This window comes from Syngnathus scovelli, chromosome 5 (assembly GCF_024217435.2).
Source record: "Syngnathus scovelli strain Florida chromosome 5, RoL_Ssco_1.2, whole genome shotgun sequence".
Classification (NCBI taxonomy): domain Eukaryota; kingdom Metazoa; phylum Chordata; class Actinopteri; order Syngnathiformes; family Syngnathidae; genus Syngnathus; species Syngnathus scovelli.
In genome coordinates this window covers 19,202,587-19,227,052 of record NC_090851.1, presented here as the reverse complement: position 1 = coordinate 19,227,052, position 24,466 = coordinate 19,202,587, and the positions used below count along the sequence as shown (strand labels likewise).

General features: G+C 44.5%; 1 protein-coding gene and 1 long non-coding RNA gene across 3 annotated transcripts in view; one reads left to right on the top strand and one right to left on the bottom strand.

The window, feature by feature from the left end:
- tmem176 (transmembrane protein 176) overlaps window positions 1-24,466 on the bottom strand; it is a 276,282-nt gene continuing 251,816 nt past the window's right edge. The window contains exons 3-6 of the mRNA XM_068650703.1: window positions 22,468-22,558; window positions 5,451-5,480; window positions 3,541-5,244; window positions 1-3,073 (exon numbers count right to left, since the gene is read on the bottom strand). Coding sequence (XP_068506804.1) covers window positions 1,779-2,798 — 1,020 coding nt within the window. The 5' untranslated portion in view covers window positions 2,799-3,073; window positions 3,541-5,244; window positions 5,451-5,480; window positions 22,468-22,558 and the 3' untranslated portion in view covers window positions 1-1,778. The remainder of the gene's footprint in view (window positions 3,074-3,540; window positions 5,245-5,450; window positions 5,481-22,467; window positions 22,559-24,466) is intronic.
- LOC125969400 (uncharacterized) lies at window positions 5,241-18,206 on the top strand. 2 transcript variants are annotated; one of them, XR_011086848.1, is made up of 4 exons: window positions 5,509-6,063; window positions 7,601-7,652; window positions 7,743-7,935; window positions 15,814-18,206. It is a non-coding gene; the product is annotated as an uncharacterized lncRNA (long non-coding RNA). The 2 variants fall into 2 exon arrangements; XR_011086847.1 differs by having other exon boundaries at window positions 5,241-6,063; window positions 7,743-18,206.

The following is a 24,466-nucleotide window of genomic DNA, read 5'->3' as shown; positions in this document are numbered from 1 at the left end:
TATAAAGTGCAGCAGTGATAATTATGCAATAGTGCAAGTAGGCAAAACAGTATTCAAGAGTGTGCAGAGGAATGCTAAACCATGTATTAAACTTCTATTTAAAGGGTTTATACAAGTTCAGTAAAGTTGGTAGTGCGAGATAGTGCAAGATAGAGGTCCGTAGTGTCATAAAGTACAGTTCTGTGAATGTGTGATGCAGAGTTCAGTTTAGAGCTCAACAGTTCTAGTGGTCAACAGTCGGATGACAGCAGGGAAAAAGCTGTTGCAGAACCTGGTGGACCTGCAGCGGATGCTGCGAAACCTCTTCCCAGAGGGCAGCAGGGAGAACAGTCCATGGTGGGGGTGTCAAAGTCAAAGTCTCCTTTATTGTCAATTCCTCCGCATGTCAAGACACACAAAGAGATCGAAATTACGTTTCTCACTATCCCAGGGTGACAAGACAGAGTTCACAACGCACATACAAGTAAACAACACAGGAAAAATAACATAAGAAGTCAACATCAATGAACAATAAGCGTGATAGCACGCTAGCCGCTCCCGATGCACGGTAAGATGACAGTCAACCAGGCCACTGTGAACACGAGCACACAGCAGGCACGCACTGTCCGGTTCGTGGATCCTATCAGGCGAACGCAACCCATCTTGTCGTCCCGCGAACGAACGTACGCCAGGAGAGTGGAAGGCACGGATGGGCGAGCTGGGTTGGCCGCAAGCCTGGCCCGACGTCTCCGCGCTGGCCCCTCTTCCGCTGCCTCGCAGACCCGCTGCCGACGCATCCCAACAATGCTCCAGGACGGAGCAGTCCGAGCTCAGGACGTAGTCCAACCGGGGGAGGAAGAGCAGGCCAGTCCGGCGTCGCTCCATGACGAAGCAGTCCGAGCGCTAACACCAGCAGCAAATCTCTCCACACCAAAGTCCAGAACGCCATAAAACCCACTTCCGCCGATGTTGAGCAGAACATGCCCGCCGCACTAGTAGCACGACGTATCACACGAGACGAATACACACAAAACTGCCAGACAAACACTCAGTAAACACTCACAAAACACCGAACGGGACAGAGAGTGGCCGCTGCGTGTGCACGCGCCGCCATCTTGAACCATAAAGGGTGTGATGGGTCATTGATGATGTTACGGGCACGGGACATGCAGCGCTGAGATGAAATGTCCTGAATGGAGGGAAGAGGAGCCCCTATGATCCTCTCTGCTGTCCTCACCACTCTCCTCACGTTCTTCCAATCGGAGGCGGTGCAGCCTCCACACCACACAGAGAGACAGCTTGTCAGAATGCTCTATATGGTGCTCCTGTAGAACGTCCTCATGATGGGTGGGGGCAGGTGGGCTCTCCTCATCCTCCGCAGGAAGTACAAACGCTTCTGTGCCCTCTTGACCAGTGCCGTAGTGTTCACAGTCCAGGTGAGGTCTTCTGTGATGTGGACCCCCAGGAATTTGGTGCTGCTGACCACTTCCACAGCTGAGCTGTTGATGATCAGTGGAGCGTGGTGAGGCCGGTTTTTCCTGAAGTCGACGATGATCTCCTTCGTCTTCTCCACATTCAGGATCAGGCTGTTGTCTCTGCACCAGCCCACCAGCTGCTCCACCTCCTCTCTGTAATCAAGGTCGTTGTTGTCTCTGATGAGCCCCACCACCGTTGTGTCATCTGCGAGCTTCCCGATGTGATTGGTGGTGAACCTGGGGACGCAGTCGTGTGTCATCAGGGTGAACATCAGGGGGCTCAGGACGCAGCCCTGAGGGGAGCCTGTGCTGAGGGTGATGACATTAGAGGTGTTCTGTCCGACCCGGACTGACTGAGGTCTGTTGGTGAGGAAGTCTAGCAGCCCAGTTGCGAAGGGGGGTGTTGAAGCCCAGGTGTTCCAATTTTCCTACCAGACGCTGTGGGATGATGGTGTTAAACGCTGAGCTGAAGTCCAGGAACAGCATCCGCACATGGGTGTTCTTTTCCTCCAGGTGAGCCAGGCTCAGGTGAAGAACGGAGGAGATGGCGTCCTGAGTGGAGCGGTTTTGCCGGTCGGCAAACTGGAACGGGTCAAATAATGGGGGGAGTCTGGAAACGATGTGACCTTTAAGCAGCCTTTCGAAGCACTTCATCATGACCGGAGTCAGTGCAACAGGTCGGTAATCATTAAATGAGGTGATTTGAGGTTTCTTCGGCACCGGAATGATGGAGGCAGTCTTAAAGCACGCTGGCACTGTGGCTTGGCCCAGCGAGGTGTTAAAAATGTCTGTGATGACCCCAGCCAGCTGACTTGCACATTCCCTGAACACACGCCCAGGAATGTTGTCGGGGCCAGGGGCCTTACGGGGGTTGACTCTCCTCAGGGTCTTCAACACATCGGCGGAGTCAAGGCAGAGTACCTCCTCTTCCTGATGGGGGACAGTTTTAACTGCTGGAGTGCCGTTTAGTGCTTCGAACCTCCCAAAGAAGTTATTTAGACCATTTAGGAAGTCAGCATCAACTTCACCCACCGGGGGGGAGGGTGAATTGTAGTCTGTAATCGCCCGTATGCCTTGCCACATACTCCTGGTGTTGTTGGCGTCGTGGAAACTATCCTGCATTTTTCGACTGTGGTCTCGCTTCGCTACCCTGATGGCACGGTTCAAGTTGGCTCTCGCTGTCCTCAGTGTCTCCTTGTCGCCAGACTTGAAGGCAGAGTTCCGCGCTCGTAGCGTTTGACGTACCTCCTCAGTCATCCAGGGTCGTTGGTTGCCCCGGGTGATGATATTCTTAGTGGTGCTGACGTCCTCGGTGCATTTGTTGATGTAGGCTGACACAGTCATGGCACACGCATGTCAAATCTACATCGGGAAAACTGGGAGGGAGGGAGGCAGGCAGGCAGGGAGGCAGGCAGGGAGGCAGGCAGTGTCTGTCTGTTGAGGTTTTCACCTTGTTCTTCTCCTGCTGAAGTTCTAACTGGATGTCCATCAGTTTGGCTCTCAGCTCGTCATTGGCGGCTTGAAGGGCGTCCGTTCTTGGCCCGCCCTGCCGGAGCTCGTTTGGACATCTCTTACTCGAGTCTCGCCCGGTCGTCAGTCAGAGATCACAACATTTGTACCTGGAGAGCACAAACGCAGCTCTGTTTTCCACTGGCTTCGGACTCAACTTCAATCGGTACCGTAACTTACAACACCATAAACATAGATCTAGCTTGACTTATTCATTGAATAAATGCATTTGGTTCTTCAAATCTGCATCACGCAACATAGCGTGACCGACACGGCCGTTATCCACCTGCGTGAAGTTATTTGGTGAAATGAATGAGATGTTTAAGACACCATCGTTCTGTCTCTATGTAGATGAAGGGAAATAATCGATTGCTGGAGGTCCAAAGGTGTTGTGATAAACAAATAAACATATTAGTGATTAGTGACATATTTGTGATAAACATATTAGGCAGTATAATCACATATGTTAACTTGAGTGCCCACACTGTATTTATTTATGGTTATTTGTTGAATCCAGTACTGTTAGACATGAAATAGGAAGTGTTTAACATAAATGGAGGACGAAAGGGGTACTCACCATTGTAGCTCCTGCTGGTCAATGATACGAGCCTCTTCTTGCAGTGGAAAACACAGCCAACAAACACCGTGGAACCTAAAGGAATGAAATTAAACATTAACATTTAGCCTCAACCAACATTCACAGATACAACGCAACGCAAACTACACAAACGTAAATCTTTTTAAACACAATGAGTTGTACTTACCGTGTACGCTCGAGACCAGGGGTGGGCAAACTTTTTGACTTGCGGTCCGAATTGGGTTCTAAATTTTGACCGGGGGGCCGAACCAGGAGCAGATGGATGTAGTGTTTGTGTGAAATAATATAAACGACCTGTAAAAGTCATTGCATAAAAGGTTTTGGCCTTTAGTAGGTAGTAAAGCATGGATATTCAAAAAAAGTTTTTGGAAAACAAATGCATTTATTAACAGCTTTAAAAGAAAAAATCCCTAAAAAACTGCTATCAGTGATTCTCATAAAATACGACACTGTTATTATGAATAACAGTCTCCATCACTTCAGTGCCTGCAGGTCAGATTAATGAAAGATGTTTATTTTATGAGATCACATCAAACGGCAAACATTCTGACCAAATATATCATATTGAAGAATCGGTGAAAGCATACATCCAAATAAAGTAATCAAAACGGCAACACGGTGAGGGGTATCTGAAAATCAGAGCAGAGTTTTAACTCACAAACACCTGGTAACAGAGGTGAGGAAACAGGAAACACTTCCTTAACGTAAGCCTTAAGAACTTTACAGGTTAAGATTAGTCACAAACAGGTGGTGCATCAATGTCCTTGAGCATCCTGCATTGTTTGAGAATGAGAATGGTCGCTAGTTTCAATCCCTGCTATTTGTACAGATCATATTCAAAATGCATTTTTTTACAACAAACTTGAAAGCCTCCCCTTCATTTTCAGTGAGAACAGTGTTGTTGGTCTCCCTTTTTTTGCTAGTGTGTCATAGTCTGGAGTAAAATTTGTTGTGGCAATTCTTAGGAGAGATCCGAGGTGTTGGTCCGTTTACCTATATCTGTGACGGGTTGATGTTGATGTTCATGTGGCTGAACGTCACGTCGCGTACGTCGAGCCAAATTGGCCACTCTTTTTAAACACTCGGCACTCAGTGTCCACCTTGCTTTTCCTTGGGCGACTCATTTTAATGGAAGGATTCCAGGGGAAGGCTTGTGGGTGGCTTTAGCGTAAAACTGTATCCGAAAGCTCGGCACGCAAATTACAAGAATGCTGTCGTCACAGCCCACGCTCTAAATTCGGCACTGATACAAATAGAGCGCGAGTGTGCCATTTCCGTACTACTGAGTACGTACACGCACTTGTGAGTGTGCACCGAGCTTTCTGACCTTGCTTCCGGTAGTAAATGCGCAGGCGAGTGGTTCCCCATCTACTGGGAAAACGCAGTCATTGCAGGCAAAATGACCGAAAAAAAAAAAGTTTAATAATACAATTTATTTAGGGTTGGCGGGCCGGATTAAACGGTCCCGTGGGCCGGATGTGGCCCGCGGGCCGTAGTTTGCCCATACCTGCTCTAGACGGTCCACTTGCAAGCAGAAGATAAAGATATTTCTGTTGATAATCGTTGTGTTTGTATCCGTTGTCTCGCTCAAGGCCATTGCGCCCACAGATTTGAATTTTGGCGAGAGTTCAGCCTATTGACGTCATTTCCGCGGCACATGCCTGCGATGTAATACCCGCATATCTGAAACGGCAAAGTTAAGAGTAGAGTTAAATAAAGTTTTTAATCAACACAATAATTTACAACCGTTGACCAGTCGAAATAATCGTCGAAATTTGGCGTCTGGCTGGAAGCAGATGCCGAGTTCGACGTTCCTCCCAAACGCCACACTCCCTCGCTTTTCAGGGCTACAAAAAAACGTATTTTTCAAAACAATGAGTTCTAATTACCTTGTACGCTCTAGACGGTCAAGTTGCAAGCTGAAAACAAAAATATTTGTCTTGTTAGTCGTCGTGTTACTAACCGCTGTGTCTTGTTTGCCAGCATTGCCGCTTTCCTACTTCCTGTTGCAAGCCACGCCCACGGATTAGAATTTTGCCGTGAGTTCCGCCTATTGACGTCATGTGGGCGTCACATGACTGCGACGTAATATTATCTAAAACTGTTTGTGCGGTATTGTGTTGTTCTGTGCGGTATTGTGCTGTTCTGTGCGGTGTCGTATTGTTCTGTGCGGCATCGTGTTGTTCAGTGCGGCATGGTGTTGTTCAGTGCGGCATGGTGTTGTTCAGTGCGGCATGGTGTTGTTCAGTGCAGCATGGTGTTGTTCAGTGCGGGATGGTGTTGTTCAGTGCGGCATGGTGTTGTTCAGTGCGGCATGGTGTTGTTCAGTGCGGCATGGTGGTGTTCAGTGCGGCATGGTGTTGTTCAGTGTGGCATGGTGTTGTTCAGTGAGGGCAAAGGTGCAATAGGGTGCAGCTGACCCTGAACTCCGGCGGCCGGCGCACTCACGCCACTAGATCGATCGTCGCTCTTCGGACACAAAGTATGGCAGCGGACCAAGAGGTTTGTACGTCTTCGTGCACCAACTGCACCCTTCTCTTAGAGAGGTTGTCTCTGCTAGAGGGACTAAGCCCGGCTTAGCATTAGCCCCAAGCGGCTTGCTAATCGCGATGAACCAGGTAAGACGCATAGCCGTCCAAAGTCATCTCGGTCTACTGGCCCTCGCACTTTGGTCATAGGCGACTCCATTACCCGAAACATTACGCTTAAAAATCCAGCCACGGTAATGTGTATTCCTGGGGGCAGAGCACCCGACATAGAAGCTAATCTTAGGGAGCTGACTCGCAATAGGCCTAGTCAACAGCGTAGTTCCACCAACACTAGCTACTCGGACATAGTGATACACGTCGGCTCCAATGATGTTAGGATGAGACAATCAGACGACTTGTGATCTTGCCAGAAAGATGAGTCGGCATCGAGTATTTGTCTCTGGCCCCCTGCCTGGGAGAGGCACTGATGAGAGGTTTAGTAGATTAGTCTCCCTTAATCGATGGATGGCTGGGTTCTGTAAAAAGCAGGGACTGCATTTTATAGATAACTGGTCCTCCTTCTGGGGCCGCCCCGACCTGCTGAGGAAGGACGGCCTTCACCCTAACCGTGAAGGCGTCTTCACTCTTTCTAGGAATATAGATTACTGTTTGAGACACTCATGACAGGTCACTTTAGAGCAGGCCAGGGCACAGGTGATTAGACCACCTGTGAGGATGGGTTTGGAGTCTGTTAAGTTAAAGTTAACTAGCGCTAGGCTGGACTTTCAGCATACACATAGCTCCTCGTGTAGACTAGAGCGCGACAGTTTAAATAGTGCTGCAGTACACATAAACACACTTTCTACTGGTGTAGTAGACAAATCCAATCACTCCGTCCCGACCGGTCTTACTGATGAAACGGTGCCTGTTTTAGATAACTTCACATGTGTAACAAATATTCATCATCAAATTCCCACGGTCGTTTCATCCCACCACGCTAATAAACCTTTGAGAGGTGATGTTAGGCCTAGAGAACACAATTTTACTCGCATCCCGTTTAAAAATCCTTCGATAGATACGCACCCTGATCGACCGATTACACTTAAACTCGGTTTTATGAATATTAGATCGCTTCATACGAAAGCAGTTCTCGTTAATGACCTTATCACGGAACATAATCTAAACGTTTTTGGTCTTTGCGAGACCTGGTTAAAACCTAATGAACTGCTGCCACTTAACGAGGCCTCGCCTCCAAATTTTTTGAGCTCGCATGTGGCACGTCCTCGAAAAAAGGGTGGGGGTTGTTAGGGTTTTCCAGGTTATCTTTATCATAGGATTATGTTGGAATGTAGACTATAATGATTAACCAATCTTGTCTTGCTCTCACAACGTAGTAAAGTGGTTGCTTCCTCTGCTTGAGTGACCAGCTGCAGAGGAAGCAATCAAAGTTGTTCTGTTTCCCACAACATCGTAAAACACCCCCTGCTCTGATCTTACCAGAGGCCGAGGGTTCACCAAACCAGTCCACTCTCACCCCCACTCTGTTCTTCCTAATAAATATGCCCTTGCAGGAAGGAGACTTTTCAGACTTCATTCTGGAGCGAGTGAACTCTCCACCTGCAGGTGTCTAAAAGAACTTGCTTGTCTCCCGTGTGGTACTTGCAAAATAAGTTGGAGTGAGCAAATCTCTAACATTTTGGTGCCGAAACCCAGGATCTCTCATACCCATCATCTGGCTGACGGAGGACGACGCGCTGTACACCGTCGACGGGCCAGCGTCCATTAGCCGGACCTGGTAAAGAAAGACCTGGGAAGGAAATTCTTCACTGGGCCAGCATCTTAGGTCTGCCTTCGTCTGACAGAGGTGGATTGACGGGACCCGGCAGTGCAACGAACCAGGGGACAAGTAAGTTAAAGGCCTGAAGTTGTGTGATTGTGTTGTTTTGAAACGCGTATAAAAAAAAAACAAAAAACAGGTGCACGTGAGATACGGCTTTGGTTTGTCCGAGCTATGAGATTCGGCTTTGGTTTGTCCGAGCTATGAGATACGGCTTTGGTTTGTCCGAGCTATGAGATTCGGCTTTGGTTTGTCCGAGCTATGAGATACGGCTTTGGTTTGTCCGAGCTATGAGATACGGCTTTGGTTTGTCCGAGCCATGAGAAAAATAAAAAGCGCATGAGTTTGTGTGGTTGGGAGTGTGACTGGTAGGATAAATTGACTAAATAGCAGTTCTAGCATTGATCCACGGCAATAATACAGGCTAGTAATTTGTTGAAAGGTCAATTTAAACCTGCATTGAGGATCCTCAAAGAAATAAATAAGTAATAATAATAATAATAATAATAATAATATTTTTGAGAAAAAGAAATTGTATAATGTAAAACTACTAGAATTTATATGGGGAATAAAAACGGTAAATCTCTACCTCTTGACGGGGATGAGAAGTACATGGCGAGTAGATTTCTTAATTGTATGCAATATATGCCGAAGTGGAAGAAAAAGTATGGAGTAGAAGGGAAGTTGAGAGTTGAAGTGTGGAAGATAGTAGTTGATGTTTTAGAAGAGAGTGTGGATAAAAAGAAAAATGGACTGAAAAAGAAAAGAGAGAGAATTGGATTGTGCTAAAATGTGGTTGAAAGCTTCACAAGAGAGAAGAGAACAAATCCAAAAGACAAAAGATAGAAAGATGAAAGGTGATGAGGCTGAGACTATGTCTGTCAGGCCGGAAGACAATGAGGCCACAGTGCGCAGGCGCACTGCCGCGGCCACGGCTCCAGCCGAGGCTCAAGTAGAGGAGCAAGAGGGGCCTTCCGCTCGTACACAAAACTTGTATCCAAGCTTAACAAACCTGCAGCACCCCCCCCCCCCCATATAACAGCAAAAGAAGTCAGGGTCACACTATTAGAAGTCCTGTACAAACAAGAAGTTTGACCACTGCTGCTAGATTTTCTCGAAATTTAGACAAGGTTGATGTATGCCCAATGATACAGGTGCCAAACCCTAATGTAGGGGAAGGCCAACTCCCACATACATATGTTTTCCGGCCGTGGACTTTGGAAGAGGCAAGAAAAGCAGTTGAAGGGGTTACCCCTGTTGCTGAAGACCCAGCTATATGGGCAGAGGACATGGCTGGAATTATACATTCCTATAGACTGAATGGACATGAGGCAGGAGAAGCTGCAATGTCCTCCTTGGGAAAAGACTGGGCAAAGGTTAGAGGAAATTATACAGGTAGAAATAATCAAGGGCCTTTTCCCTATCCCGTCGAGGGAAATCAATTGGGAGGGGAGTATGCAGCACAATGGAATGGTCTTGTGCAAAGAGTGCGAACTATATTTCAAAGACGAGCGAATTATGGTCATTTGGCAGGAATAAAACAGAAGCCTGGCGAAGATACTGATGATTTTCGTTTGAGATTTGAAAAAGAATTCAGGGTGCATAGTGGCAGCCCGTTCAATGATACAGCTGAGAGTGCTTATCAACAACAGCTTAAAAATGCGCTCCTCACTAATTTCCGCCCTGAAATAGGCAACTGGGTGAGGAAACATTTGGTGGAAGGGGATGTTGCAAGTGTGACAACAACTATGCAATGGGCCAGACATGCTGAAAAAGTGATCAAAAAAGGCAAAAGTTCTGATGTATTTCATCTAGATAATGATGATGATGAACTAGATGAAGATAAAACAGTCTTCTTCCAAGGGTCCCAGCAAGGCAGAGGAAGAGGTAGAGGCCAACAAGGTTGCAGGCCGCCATATAATTCAAAACCCCCACGAGATTCTGACAACTGTTGGAACTGTGGGAAACGAGGACACTTTGCAAGAGTGTGTCATTCTGCAAAGCAATATCAATCAAAGGGTGCAGGAAGGGCCAAATTCTCAGCATGACTAGATTCCCCCCCTTTGACCTCTGGTGCTCCTATAGAGGAAGAAATAGTAGATGTCCATACAGCATGGGACATTCTGAGTGCATTAAAAGAAAAAACATATGTTACTCTAAACATTGGAGGCAGTGATGTCGAGTTTTTGTGTGATACCGGGGCTTGTAAAACCGCGATAAAAACTAAAGTCCCAAATCTAAAGGCCTCCCAAAATACTATTTGGGTGAAATCTGCTGATGGGCAGGTACACAAGGAAAGTATCTCTAATCCAGTTGAAGTGAGAGATAAGGAAACTGGAAGCATGGCTTCAGTTTCGATTGTCCTATCCCCAAAATGTCCCATAAACCTGTTGGGACGAGATCTGATGACTCGGTTGGGAATTGCAATAATTCCAGTAAAGGATGGCATGCGAGCATGTAGAGTGAGAGATGTGGACTTATATGCTGCACAAGCAGGTGAACAGATTTGCTGCTCCTATGCCATCCCTCCTGAACGAAATCCTAAACTCCCAAGCAAATTGCTGAGTGAAGCTCGAAAACAATTGTCCCAACCTGAATCAGAAATGACTTGTACTGAATTACATGTCACCATGAATATTCTCACTGATCCACAAGATGACTATATTGGAAGTTTTCTCAGCGACACAGAAGTAACTTTAACAATCACTGCTCTGTACACTGATCGCAGGTCATTTGCAGCTGCTGCCCGCTCCTCAGAAAGACAGATACAAATTGTCGGCTGTACCCCACATCTCATTGTTTAAACCTCACAGTATAACGTGGGCAAATGTGGGTTCCCGAATTAAACTTGCTGGATCTGTGACTGATTATGAGGACAAAGGTGATGGGTGGAGCTACAGTACCAGTTGTGACGTGTGGAAGCAAACAGTGTGTGAAGTAGCTGTAGGCAGAGCAGGCGCTTGTGCGCTTCCCTGACTAGTTGACATTTGTTTGAATGAAAAGGAGGAGGGGGAATTGGCTGGGCTTCCTGAAAAACTGTGGACCAAGGGCCCATCTGATGTAGGACTTTTACAATCCATTTCCCCAGTACAGATCAAACCAAGATCAGAGTGGCGTCCAAGGGTTAAGCAATATCCTTTAAAACAGGAGGCAATAAATGGGATTGCCCCTGTTATAAATGATCTTTTGACAGGAGGAATCATTAGGGAGTGCTCGGATTCTCCTTGCAACACTCCCATTTTTCCAGTCCAAAAGGCCGACAAAATTAATTGGCGAATGATACAAGATTTACGAGCAGTGAATGATGCAGTGCAAACAAGAGCACCCAATCTGGCTGACCCACACACACTTCTGAACACTTTGAAGCCTAATCAGAAGTTTTTCACAGTAATTGATCTCAGCAATGCATTTTTCTCAGTGCCAATTCACCCAGACTCACAGTTTTGGTTCGCTTTTACCTTTAAAGGACAAAGCTATACATACACCAGATTGCCACAAGGATTTGCTGATAGTCCAACTATTTTTATTCAAGCTATTATGGCCTGTTTGGCTGATTTTCAGATGTCAAACAAAAGCCAACTTCTAGTTTATGTAGATGATCTCCTGGTAGCCTCTGAAACTGAAGCTGCTTGCAAGGCAGACTCCTTAGCATTGTTACACTATCTCTGCAAAACAGGGAATAAAGTGAGCAAAAATAAGTTACAATGGGTTAGACAGGAAGTGAACTATTTAGGTCACACTTTGTTGGCTTCTGGAAGACAGATAAAAAGAACCAGAAAGCAGATTACCGTAATTTCCGGACTATAAGTCGCGTTTTTTTTTTCATAGTTTGGGTGGGGGGGCGACTTATACTCAGGAGCGACTTATATATGTTTTTTTTTCACAAATTTTTACTTGATCATTAAGACATCACTTACAAGTATAGTTGACCACTTCCCATGTTATTTTTAGTATAGTTGATCACTTCACATGCTTTTATATCTTTATCTTGAACATATTCAAAACATAAAAAATAGAGAAAACATCAAATAAAGCAATTAACACTTTAAAGCACCATATCCAAGTCCACTGTCTGCTGTATGTACACTTGCTCCATTTTTGCTCCTCTTATATTTATTATTATTATTTATTATTATTTGTTTATTTATCATTTATTCAACATTCTTATTTATTCATTGTTTGTGCCTTCTTGTTTTTTTTTGTGTTGCTTGTATGTATATGTGTACTATCTCACCGAGGGATAGTGGAAACGTAATTTCAATCTCTTTGTGTGTGTTAATATATAAAAAAATAATCGACGATAAAGCAGACTTTGACTTTGATAAAACAACCCAAAAAAATTATATTTTCAGACGAAACTGGATGAGGGCGCTCTAAATTTCACCGTTGGCCGTGACTCATCAACTGGGTGGGCTTAAAAAAAATGGCACCAAAAAGAAGGTTACAAACTTCAAGTTGTAAAATATGCAGCTGAAAACAGTAATCGAGCAGCAGAAAGAAAGTTTAGAGAACCGTGATGTACCAATGGATTACTATTTCAAGTGACGTCAGTAGCGCGGCACGGCGGTTGTTTACATACAAACGTGCCCACATAAGGACTACCGGCATCATTAGCGGTGATCATTTCTAAGTGACACGGAGGACGAAGAGTTTGAAGGAATTAAGGATTCAGAGTGACATAGAAGGTTTGAAAAATTATTAAGGCTTTTACGCACGCCCGGTCCTACTCTACTGAGTCGGGGGCCGGCGCTCGGCCGAGTAGCTGTCCGCGAACGGTGCGCGGGGCTCGGACATGGCCATTACGCACGCCCGGTCTGTCTGGAAGTCCACGCCGCCACACGCTTGGAAGTTTGTTTTGTTTAATAAAGAGCCGTTTACCAAACCCACGTCTATCCTTGTACTTTGTTAACGCTACAATATAGTTATATAGTAGATCTGTGGAATAAAGACGAGGCTGACGTCAGGGCGCACGCGCGGCGATGTTGACAAAGGACGAGGAATTTGATCGATGGATTTAATGGAATTAAAGTGCACGGATGGTTTGATAATATTATTGGCTTGTATTATAGTTATTTGAAATATAGTTTATCTATCATTATATGAGCCTGTGGAATATTTTGAAGTGCAAGCGCCCTCAGCCGTGCGCACCCATTGTTGACAAAGAACGACCGATGGATTTAATGAATTGGAGTGACACCGATGGTTTTTATAAACATGTTATTCATGTAATAGTTGTCCTTAATCACTCTATATGTTACGTCAGGCCCGTTCTCAGCTCTTTGTTTGTGTTTGTCACGTTAGCATACCTATCGTTTAGCCTGTTGTTGCTATTTAATGAATTGGAGTGACACCGATGGTTTTATAAACATGTTATTCATGTAATAGTTGTCCTTAATCACTCTATATGTTACGTCAGGCCCGTTCTCAGCTCTTTGTTTGAGTTTGTCACGTTAGCATACCTATCGTTTAGCCTGTTGTTGCTATTTAATGAATTGGAGTGACACCGATGGTCTTATAAACATGTTATTCATGTAATAGTTGTCCTTAATCACTCTATATGTTACGTCAGGCCCGTTCTCAGCTCTTTGTTTGTGTTTCTCACGTTAGCATACCTATCGTTTAGCCTATTGTTGCTATCGTTTAGCCTGTTGTTGCTCGTTCAGGACTGTTTTTGGTGTGGGATTTTGTCGAATAAATTGCCCCCTAAATGCGACTTATACTCTGGAGCGACTTATATATGTTTTTTTTCACTTTTTGGGGCATTTTATGGCTGGTGCGACTTATACTCCGGAGCGACTTATAGTCCGGAAAATACGGTATTTCAGATGCACCGAAACCTGAAACAAAGAAACAAATGATGTCATTTTTGGGGCTCTGCAAGTACTGCAGAGCATGGATCCCACATTATGCGGAAAAAAACACAACCGCTGCTGGATATTGTGCATGGAGTTCCCATGACAATGACAGAAAAAATCATGTGGACACCAGTAGCGGATGATGCTTTTGTAGTGCTGAAACAGGCTCTGATAGAGACCACAACTCTTATCTTGCCAGACTACAATAAAACCTTTGTGCAAACAGCAGACTGCAGGAATGGTTTTATGACCTCAGTGTTACTGCAGAGTCATGGCAGCAAACTAAGACCAATTGCATTTTATTAAAAAAAACTGGATCCAGTGGCTCTGTCTTTGCCAGACTGTGTCCAAGCAGTATGCGCGGCGGCGCTTGCAGTGAGACAATCTGCAGATGTGGTGCTCTTTCACAAAATGGAGCTGCTAGTTCCACATGCTGTAGATGCGTTGCTGCTGCAAAGCAAAATGAACTTTTTGTCACCAGCCTGACATCTGTCCTACACTGCTATACTTCTGTCACAACCACACATTGTGATAAAGAGGTGCACAATCCTTAACCCAGCAACGTTGATCCCGCTGCCAGGGGATGGAACACCACATAACTGTTTGGATGTTACAGAACATCTACAGCTGCCCAGAGAAGATTTAAGTGACACGCCACTTGACAAGGGGGAAAAGTGGTTTGTGGATGGATCATGTTCAAAGGATCCTAAAGGAAACAATCAAAGTGGTTATGCAATTGTGAAATTGCCAAACCAGATTGTTGAAGCAGAGAAGCTTCCATACACCAGGTCAGCACAGGCTGCTGAGCTGATTGCTCTAACAAGAGCTTGTCAATTAGCGGAAGATAAGGAAGTCACTGTATACACAGACAGTCAGTATGCGTTTTCTACTCTGTTCTATTTTGCGAAACAATGGGAGCGCAGGGGGATGACAACATCAACCGGTAAGCCGGTTACCCATGCCTCCTTGTTAAAAGACTTGTTGCAGGCCATTATTTTACCTGCTAAACTAGCTGTGTGTAAATGTGCTGCTCACACCACTGGCAGAGATGAAGTCTCAAATGGAAACAGATTAGCAGACAAAATTGCAAAAGAAGCAGCTGCAGGGAGACATGGCCATGAATTTTTTTTTAATGGGTTCAGAGGACACACAACTCATAGATAAGACTATACTGACAGATATGCAGGGCAATGCTCCAATGGTGGAGAAACGAATGTGGACGACAAAAGTTGCAATAGTGGATACAGACAATATCCACCGCATCAATGACAAACCTGTTTTACCAAAATCACTTTTTAAGGCAGCAGCGCTTGCGACACATGGGCTTTGCCATGTGTCGACAGGAGGGATGAAGACCATCATAGATCAACAATTCACTACCTTTGGTTTAGATGCTTACTTAAAAAATATTTGTAAAGCATGTCCTGTTTGTGTGAAACATAATCCACAATGAAACATGAGACCTAAGAGAGGCTCATTTCCAAAACCCTCTTATCCATTTCAAATCATGCATATGGATTTTATTGAACTCACACAAAGTGGACCTTACAAATACTGCCTAGTGATGATTGATGCATTTTCCAAATGGGTGGAAGTAGTTCCATCTAAACGCGCAGATGCCTTAACAGTGGCAAAAGCTATCTGCAAAACCATCATACCAACTCATGGCATCCCCCAAACCATTTACAGTGACAATGGTGCACACTTTGTGAACCAAGTTGTGCAGAACATGGCTGTACACCTTGGAATAACGTTAAAAAACCACTGTGCTTGGCATCCTTCGAGCACAGGCCTGGTTGAACGGGCAAATTTTACCATCAAAAGCAGGTTAAAAAAATGCATGGAAACAACAAGCAGACCTTGGCCAGAGTGCCTCGACTTAGTGAAGCTCTATATGAGAATTACTCCCACTTCAGAAGGACTAACACCTTTTGAAATCATACATGGGAGACCATATAGACTACCAGTGTTCCCTGCAGATTTGCAAAAAGCAGATGAAGAACAGACCTTGGCAGATTATCTAATCAGGACGCTCAAACTGAAAGATGTGTCAAATGCAAATTTACTGCCGCCTGATCTCTCCCCCTCACAGGTGGACAACATCAAGGTCATCAAAAGAAAGAACTGGGCCAGCCCGCGGTGGGAGGGACCGTTCCAAGTTTTGCTTGCTGCTCCCACGGCGGTAAAAATTTCTCAACGGCCCAGCTGGATTCACCTCAGCCACTGCAAGTTGCAGAGAGTGCTGGACCCCTAATTCGGAGAGGCAAGGGGATGTCCCGGTGTCTCTGCCATCCTAGTAGCAACGGGGCTCCATATGCCAGATGGATCCTCTGCTGCGTTGTGGTTGGAGCGTGCTATGGTCTATTGACTCATCTGAACAGACCAAATGGCAATGTTGCCCGTGGTAAACGATGGTCACATGATGAGAACTTTGAGGACTGGTCATGGGACCCCAGAAACCCATACGAAACCAACACTTGGTACCGGTATGTCAGGTTCACTGTGAGAGCTCACACACAGGAGGCGTGCTATGTTTGTTCGAAACTCCCCCCTTCCTCCACGCAAGTCGCTTGGAGGCCAGAGCAATGAATGTCACTGAAGCAAAATGTATGGCATCCATGGGAGGAGTTGGATATCAGCACTGTGCCGTCACAGTCAAAGATGCCGACCCTTACCGCCCTGGACTTGCTGACGGTGCCTGTGATCAGCTATTCTGGACAAATCTCAATGTGACTGTTAAAGGACGAACAATACCACAAGTGGCCTACACAGAGAGACCAGCTGGAGTGAATTACACATGTTACATCCAAGGTAACAAGACCCACGTCTGCATTAACGACGACTGCTCTCCAGGAGGAAACTGGATGGGAGCTCTGGACATCACCGATGAGTGTCAAGATAAGAGAGCCATTTCAGGTGGTGAGGGCTCTCCAACCAACATGGCTGCACCATCGAACGGAACATACTTCATACAGAATGGCTGGTGGCTTTGTGGTCACAAGGTTTATCCGATGCTGCCCGCCAACTGGACAGGAGTGTGTGCACCAGTGTGGGTGACAGACCACACCTACAGGATACGACATCATCAGCTGACAGGAGCACACAACTCTTCTGGACGTCGACGCAGAGCAGTTGCAACCTTTGACCCTCATGACCCTGTCTGGGGTGCGAACGTTCCAGAGGACCATAAAGTATGGTCCGTCGGAGACAAAGTTGTCCTTGCGCTCTTCCCTCAGATTGGGGTTGGGAAACCATCGCTCTTCATCGAGACACTGAACTATCGTTTTCAATCCTTTGTGAATCTCTCACTGCAAGTCAACGATGGACAAAATAGAGAGATTCAGGCTATTAGACTGATGGTCTTGCAAAACAGGATGGTTCTGGACTTGTTGACGGCAGCACAAGGTGGTATATGCCACATCATTGGGACTTCCTGTTGCACATACATACCAGGAGAAAATGACACCCACATCAACGACGCCATGAATTCGCTGAAGAACTTACAGCAGGCCATGTCTAGAGACAAGGTCCCACATCAGTTTGATTTCTTTTCATGGCTATTCTCTGGCAACTGGTGGCAACTGCTGTTGAAATTGCTGTCTCCTGTGCTTGTTGTGCTGGTGGTGTTGTGCTTGTTTACGACCTGCGTTATCCCATGTTTGAAGTCTGCTGTGTCGAAGTTTGTGTCCTCTACTGTAGCCCAGGTTCATATACAACTTCTTAGAGATGACGGATGTGATGACGATAATGAAGCGTGGATTGCGTAGATGCTGTTCTGTTGAGCATGTTTTACAGAAACTTGATGATTTGACCATCGAAAATGCTTCGCAAGTGATGGATACAACGATGTAATGTTTCTGTGTTTTTCTTTTTATTTTTTTATTGATAGCATTCTGGTCGCCTGAGGCAAAGGGGCCGTGTAAGAATTTTCCTGCTAATAACATCTGGCCAGCAGGTTTTTCGCTTACACAATAAGTTTGATCTGGGGTGTTGAGGTAATGCCTCATCTTCACTGGAAGGTGTTGCTATCATTGTTTGTTGTTTTTATTTTTGCTGTTCTTCTTTCTTCATTATACATATATATATGTTTTTTTTCTTACTTGTCTTTGTTGTTTGGGGTGACATATTCATATGATAAAACAGGAGGGAGATGTTAGGGTTTTCCAGGTTATCTTTATCATAGGATTATGTTGGAATGTAGACTATAATGATTAACCAATCTTGTCTTGCTCTCACAACGTAGTAAAGTGGTTGCTTCCTCTGCTTGAGTGACCAGCTGCAGAGGAAGCAATCAAAGTTGTTCTGTTTCCCACAACATTGTAAAACACCCCCTGCTCTGATCTTACCAGAGGCCGGGGGTTCACCAAACCAGTCCACTCTCACCCCCACTCTGTTCCTCCTAATAAATATGCCCTTGCAGGAAGGAGACTTTTCAAACTTCATTCTGGAGCGAGTGAACTCTCCACCTGCAGGTGTCTAAAAGAACTTGCTTGTCTCCCGTGTGGTTCTTGCAAAATAAGTTGGAGTGAGCAAATCTCTAACAGGGGTGTCGCCCTCATCTCAAATTCTGAGCTTAGATTTATCCATCCATCCATTTTCTGAACCGCTTAGTCCCCACGGGGGTCGCGGGCGTGCTGGAGCCTATCCCAGCCATCATCGGGCAGTAGGCGGGGGACACCCTGAACTGGTTGCCAGCCAATCGCAGGGCACACAGAGACAGACAACCAATCGCACTCACACTCACACGTAGGGACAATTTGGAGTCTTCAATCGGCCTACCAAGCATGTTTTTGGAATGTGGGAGGAAACCGGAGTGCCCGGAGAAAACCCACGCGGGCCCGGGGAGAACATGCAAACTCCACACAGGGAGGGCCGGAGGTGGAATCGAACCCGCACCCTCCTAGCTGTGAGGCGGACGTGCTACCCAGTGCGCCACCGAGCCGCCCAGCTTAGATTTAGGCCTCGCTCAATTCACGTATTTAAAACATTTGAAGTTTTCATTGTGCGATCCACTGCTTTACCGTCATTCTATCTTGCTGTTATTTACCGTCCACCCGGGGCTTACTCTAGCTTCCTGGAGGAATTTTCAGAATTTGTGGCTGATCTAGTGACAAATGCAGATAATATAGTTATCATGGGTGATTTCAACATCCACATGAATTCACCGTCAGAACCACTGACTTCGGCATTTCAAACTTTAATCGATACGTTTGGTTTTACGCAAGCCGTACAGGCAGCAACGCATAAGAATGGAAATACCTTAGATCTGGTATTATCCCGGGGACTAGCAACCTCAAATATAGCAGTACTGCCATACACTACTGTTCTGTCTCATCATTTCTTAATAAAATTTGAAATTTTAGTTCCTTGTCAAAGACAAGAGAGCAATCAGAATTTTAGCAGCCGTAATTTTAACTCCACGACTGCAACTGCGCTATCTGAGTTACTGTCACCGGCAACCGCCATGTTTCGCGCATACAGCGGCTGTATTGATAATCTTACAAATGAATTCAATGCGACATTATTAAAAGCCGGGCGGCTCGGTGGCGCACTGGGTAGCACGTCCGCCTCACAGTTAGGAGGGTGCGGGTTCGATTCCACCTCCGGCCTTCCCTGTGCCGAGTTTGCATGTTCTCCCCGAGCCCGCGTGGGTTTTCTCCGGGCACTCCGGTTTCCTCCCACATCCCAAAAACATGCTTGGTAGGCTGATTGATCACTCCAAATTATCCCTAGGTGTGAGTGCGAGTGCGAATGGTTGTTTGTCTCTGTGTGCCCTGCAATTGGCTGGCAACCGGTTCAGGGTGTCCCCCGCCTACTGCCCGATGACAGCTGGGATAGGCTCCAGCACACCCGCGACCCCCGTGGGGACTAAGCGGTTCAGAAAATGGATGGATGGATTATTAAAAGCCATCGACTCTGTGGCACCGCTACGTCTGAAAACTCGCCGTAGATGGCCAACTCCGTGGTTCACAGATGAAACACGTACGCTTAAACAATTATGTAGAAAGTATGAGCGCAGATGGCGTTTAACCAAACTTGAGGTTTTCCATCATGCATGGAAGGACAGCCTCCTGAAATATAAAGATGCGCTTATTTTAGCAAAAACTCGTTATTTTTCCGCAAGTCATTAATCTCAATAAAAACAATCCTAAATACCTATTTGATACGGTGGCAAAGCTAACTCTGCGCCAGCCGACCCCTGATAGCGCCTTCCACTCAGCTGACGAGTTTATGAAATTTTTTGCTCAAAAGATTGAGTCCATTAGGGACGAGATCAAAATACCATTCCAATCGCTCCGCCGGTTACTAGCGCTGGGGATCATGCAATAACCCTCTCAAATTTTAAAACCGTGTCCCTTGAAATGCTTACAAAATTGGTTAGTGCGGCTAAACAAACAACATGTTTACTCGACCCGCTTCCACCCAAACTACTTAAAGAATTAGTTCCAATTTTAGGACCGTCCGTCTTAAATATAATCAATCTGTCTGTTTCCTCTGGGATAGTGCCAACAGCCTTTAAAACCGCTATTATTAAACCGCTACTTAAGCGAGCAAATCTTGACCCGGACTGTCTCAATAATTATAGGCCAGTTTCAAACCTCCCATTCATAGCAAAACTTCTTGAAAAAGTAGTAGCGCAGCAGCTTATTGATTACATGGTCGCTAATAATCGATATGACTTTTTTCAGTCTGGTTTTAGAGCTAATCATTCCACAGAGACAGTACTTGCTAAAGTGACTAATGATCTCCTCATAGCTATGGATTCCAATACGTCGTCTGTATTGTTACTACTCGATCTTAGTAGATCTGTAGACTTCAATATTTTATTAGGGCGTCTTAAAAGTTGTGTTGGTGTCTCAGGGCCAGCACTCAACTGGTTCAATTTCTATCTATCAGACAGGACGCACCGAGTGGTCCATGGCAATACGTCCTCTGAGCTCTATAATGTTACGTGTGGTGTCACACAGGGATCGGTACTCGGGCCAATTTTATTTAATATTTATATGATTCCGCTTGGGGACATAATACGTAAATATAATATTAGTTTTCAATGCTACGCGGATGACACCCAATTATATATGCCGTTATCGATGACAGATCCGCGGGACTGTTGTAATCTCGAGGCGTGCCTTGCGGAGATCAAGCAATGGATGTCTCTCAACTTCCTTCGTCTTAACCCAGATAAAACTGAGATGTTGATAATTGGTCCTACTCGTTATCAACACTTATTTAAGGAAACCACTATAACTATAGATAACCGTACTATCACTCAGAGTGATAGGGTAACTAATCTCGGGGTAATATTTGACCAAACGCTCTCCTTTCAAAAACACATTAAGAATATAACCAGGATTGCGTTTTTTCACCTTCGTAATATTGCTAAGATTCATCCTATCCTCTCGACCGGGGATGCGGAAACCATTATACATGCGTTCGTCACGTCGCGCCTGGACTACTGTAATGTATTATTCTCTGGTCTTCCTAAGTCCAGTATCAAAAGTCTACAGTTAGTGCAAAATGCCGCTGCGAGGCTGCTCTCACGGTCAAGAAAATTTTATCACATTACCCCAATATTAGCCAAATTACATTGGCTCCCGGTCCATTTAAGATGTGACTTCAAGGTTCTTCTACTAACCTATAAATCACTGCATGGCTTAGCGCCTTCATATCTTGTCGACCTAGTCATTCCTTATGTTCCGTCTCGTAACACTCGTTCGCAAAACGCTAGTCTTTTAGTTACACTGAGGGCCAAGAAAATGTCTGCAGGGTCTAGAGCATTCTCTATTCGGGCTCCAGAGCTTTGGAATGCCCTACCAATGGATATTAGAACTACTACCTCAGTAGAAACATTTAAGACACGTTTAAAGACACATTTCTATGAGATGGCCTTTAACTAACTTGTAGTGGCCGATTTGGCCGGAGTTTGTTTTGTTCTCTCTGCCCACCCCCTCCCTGGTGGCTCAAACGCTGATAGCGGCTAGCTGGATTCTCGGGGACCAATTCAAGATGATTCAAGAAACTGCAGCTCAACCCCCTTGAGGACACTGCCAGGACAATCGAGGGCACCTCCGACATCCATTTCTTCATTGATTTTCATATTATATATTACTTGTGCCCTCTCTGCATCCATTACAACCTGGTGATCCTGAAAGGGGGATCCTTCCATCTGTGGTCCCTTCTCAAGGTTTCTCATTTTCCCCTGGCAGGGTTTTTTTTGAGTTTTTCCTTGCCCTTTTGGGAGTTTAAGATCAGGGGATGCTTTGAGAATAATTGTCAATTTTGGCTATGTGAAGCCCTTTGAGACTGTTTGTTATTTAGGGCTATACAAATAAACTTGACTTGACTTGACTTGACTTGACTTCAGTGCGGCATGGTGTTGTTCAGTGCGGGATGGTGTTGTTCAGTGCGGCATGGTTTTGTTCAGTGCGGCATGGTGTTGTTCAGTGCGGTATCGTGTTGTTCAGTGCGGTATCGTGTTTTTCAGTCCGGTATCGTTGTGTTGTTCGTATTGTGTTGTGTTGTTCTTAATGTGTTGTGTTGTTCGTATTGTGTTGTCTTGTTCGTATTGTGTTGTGTTGTTCGTATTGTGTTGTGTTGTGTTGTTCGTATTGCGTTGTGTTGTTCATATTGTGTTGTTCGTATTGTGTTGAGTTGTTCGTATTGTGTTGTGTTGTTCGTATTGTGTTGCCTCTAACACTTAGCCTCTAGCACTTAGAAGGTGAATAAATAGGAAGGAAGGACTCACCAGTGACGTCTTCGCCCACGTCCAAGCGTTGTACTTTGTATTTTCATCCTTCTGACAGTGGAAAACATATAGCCAACAAACACCGTGGAACCTAAACGAATGAAAGAAAACTATCATTTGGCTACAACCAACATTCACAGATACAAGACAATGTGATGTGCGGGTTTGAGGTTAAAGGTTGAGTGAAGGGCCTTCGTTTTAAACTACTTTTTTGAAAAGGAGTGGGAATAAGTAAGAAGTATTTAATTTATTTAATGGGAAGTAGTAAGAGCTATTGAATTTATTCTATGTATTGTATTCTATTGTATTGCATTCTGTTGTATTCTTTTGGATTGTATTCACACTAACCCCACTAAAACTTCAGCCCACAAAAACTAGCCTCTGGCGCCTAGCCTCTGGCACTTAGCCTCTAACACTTAGCCTTTAACACTTAGCCTTTAACACTTAGCCTAGAAGGTGAATAAATAGGGTCAAAGGTTGTGTGAAGGGTCCTCGTTTTAAACTACTTTTTTGATAAGGAGTGGGAACAAGTAAGACGTATTTAATTTATTTAATGGGAAGTAGTAAGACTTATTAAATTTATTTAATCTACTTTTCTTCCCAGGCAAAATTTGATGTGCTGCAATTCCAAATTTCCAAAGTGAATGAAGGAATGAAGTCCTTTAAATTGTGATTTTGTATAAATACTAGGCATAAACACAAAATCTACGGCACATAATGGGCAGACTTTACTTGTTTGAAAAGGACTGGTTACAAGACAGACTTTTTTAATTTATTTAATGGGAAGAAGACTTATTTAGTTTAATTGATCTATTTTTGTTCCCTGGCAAAATTCGATTTGCTGCAATTCCAAATTTCCAAAGTGAATGAAGGAATGAAGTCGTTTAAATTATGATTTTGTATAAATACAAGGCATAGACACAAAATCTACGGCACAAAATGGGCAGACTTTACTTGTTTGAAAAGGACTGGTTACAAGACAGACTTTTTTAATTTATTTAATGGGAAGAAGACTTATTTAGTTTAATTGATCTAGTTTTGTTCCCTGGCAAAATTCGATTTGCTGCCATTCCAAATTTCCAAAGTGAATGAAGGAATGAAGTCGTTTAAATTGTGATTTTGTATAAATACGAGGCATAGACACAAAATCTACGGCACAAAATGGGCAGACTTTACTTGTTTGAAGAGGACTGGTTACAAGACAGACTTTTCTGATTTATTTAATGGGAAATAGACTTATTTAGTTTATTTAATCTATTTTTGTTCCCTGGTAAAATTGGATTTGCTGAAATTGTATTTTGCCAAATCTTGACTTGAGACCTGATAGGAAGTATTAAACGCTTAGTTAAATCGATAGACGTTGGTAATAAGAGCGAGTAACGTTGGTTGAACCGATGAATGAATGTTGAAAGCAATTTAAATTATGACTTTGTATAAATACTAGATATTAACAGAACATCTACTGCGCAAAATGGGCAGAGTTTACTTGTTTGAGAAGGAGTGGCTTATTTAAGGCTAAGATTTATTTAATCTGTTTGTTCCCAGGCATAATTGGATGTGATACAATTCCAAATTTCAGGTGAATAAATAGGGTTAAAGGTTCAGTGAAGGGCCCACGTTTTAAACTACTTTTTTGAAAAGGAGTGGGAACAAGTAAGACATATTTAATTTATTTAATGGGAAGAAGTAAGACTTATTAAATTTATTTAATCTACTTTTCTTCCCAGGCAAAATTTGATGTGCTGCAATTCCAAATTTCCAAAGTGAATGAAGGAATGAAGTCCTATAAATTATGATTTTGTATAAATACTAGGCATAAACACAAAATCTACGGCACAAAATGGGCAGACTTTACTTGTTTGAAAAGGACTGGTTACAAGACAGACTTTTTTAATTTATTTAATGGGAAGAAGACTTATTTAGTTTAATTGATCTAGTTTTGTTCACGGGCAAAATTCGATTTGCTGCAATTCCAAATTTCCAAAGTGAATGAAGGAAT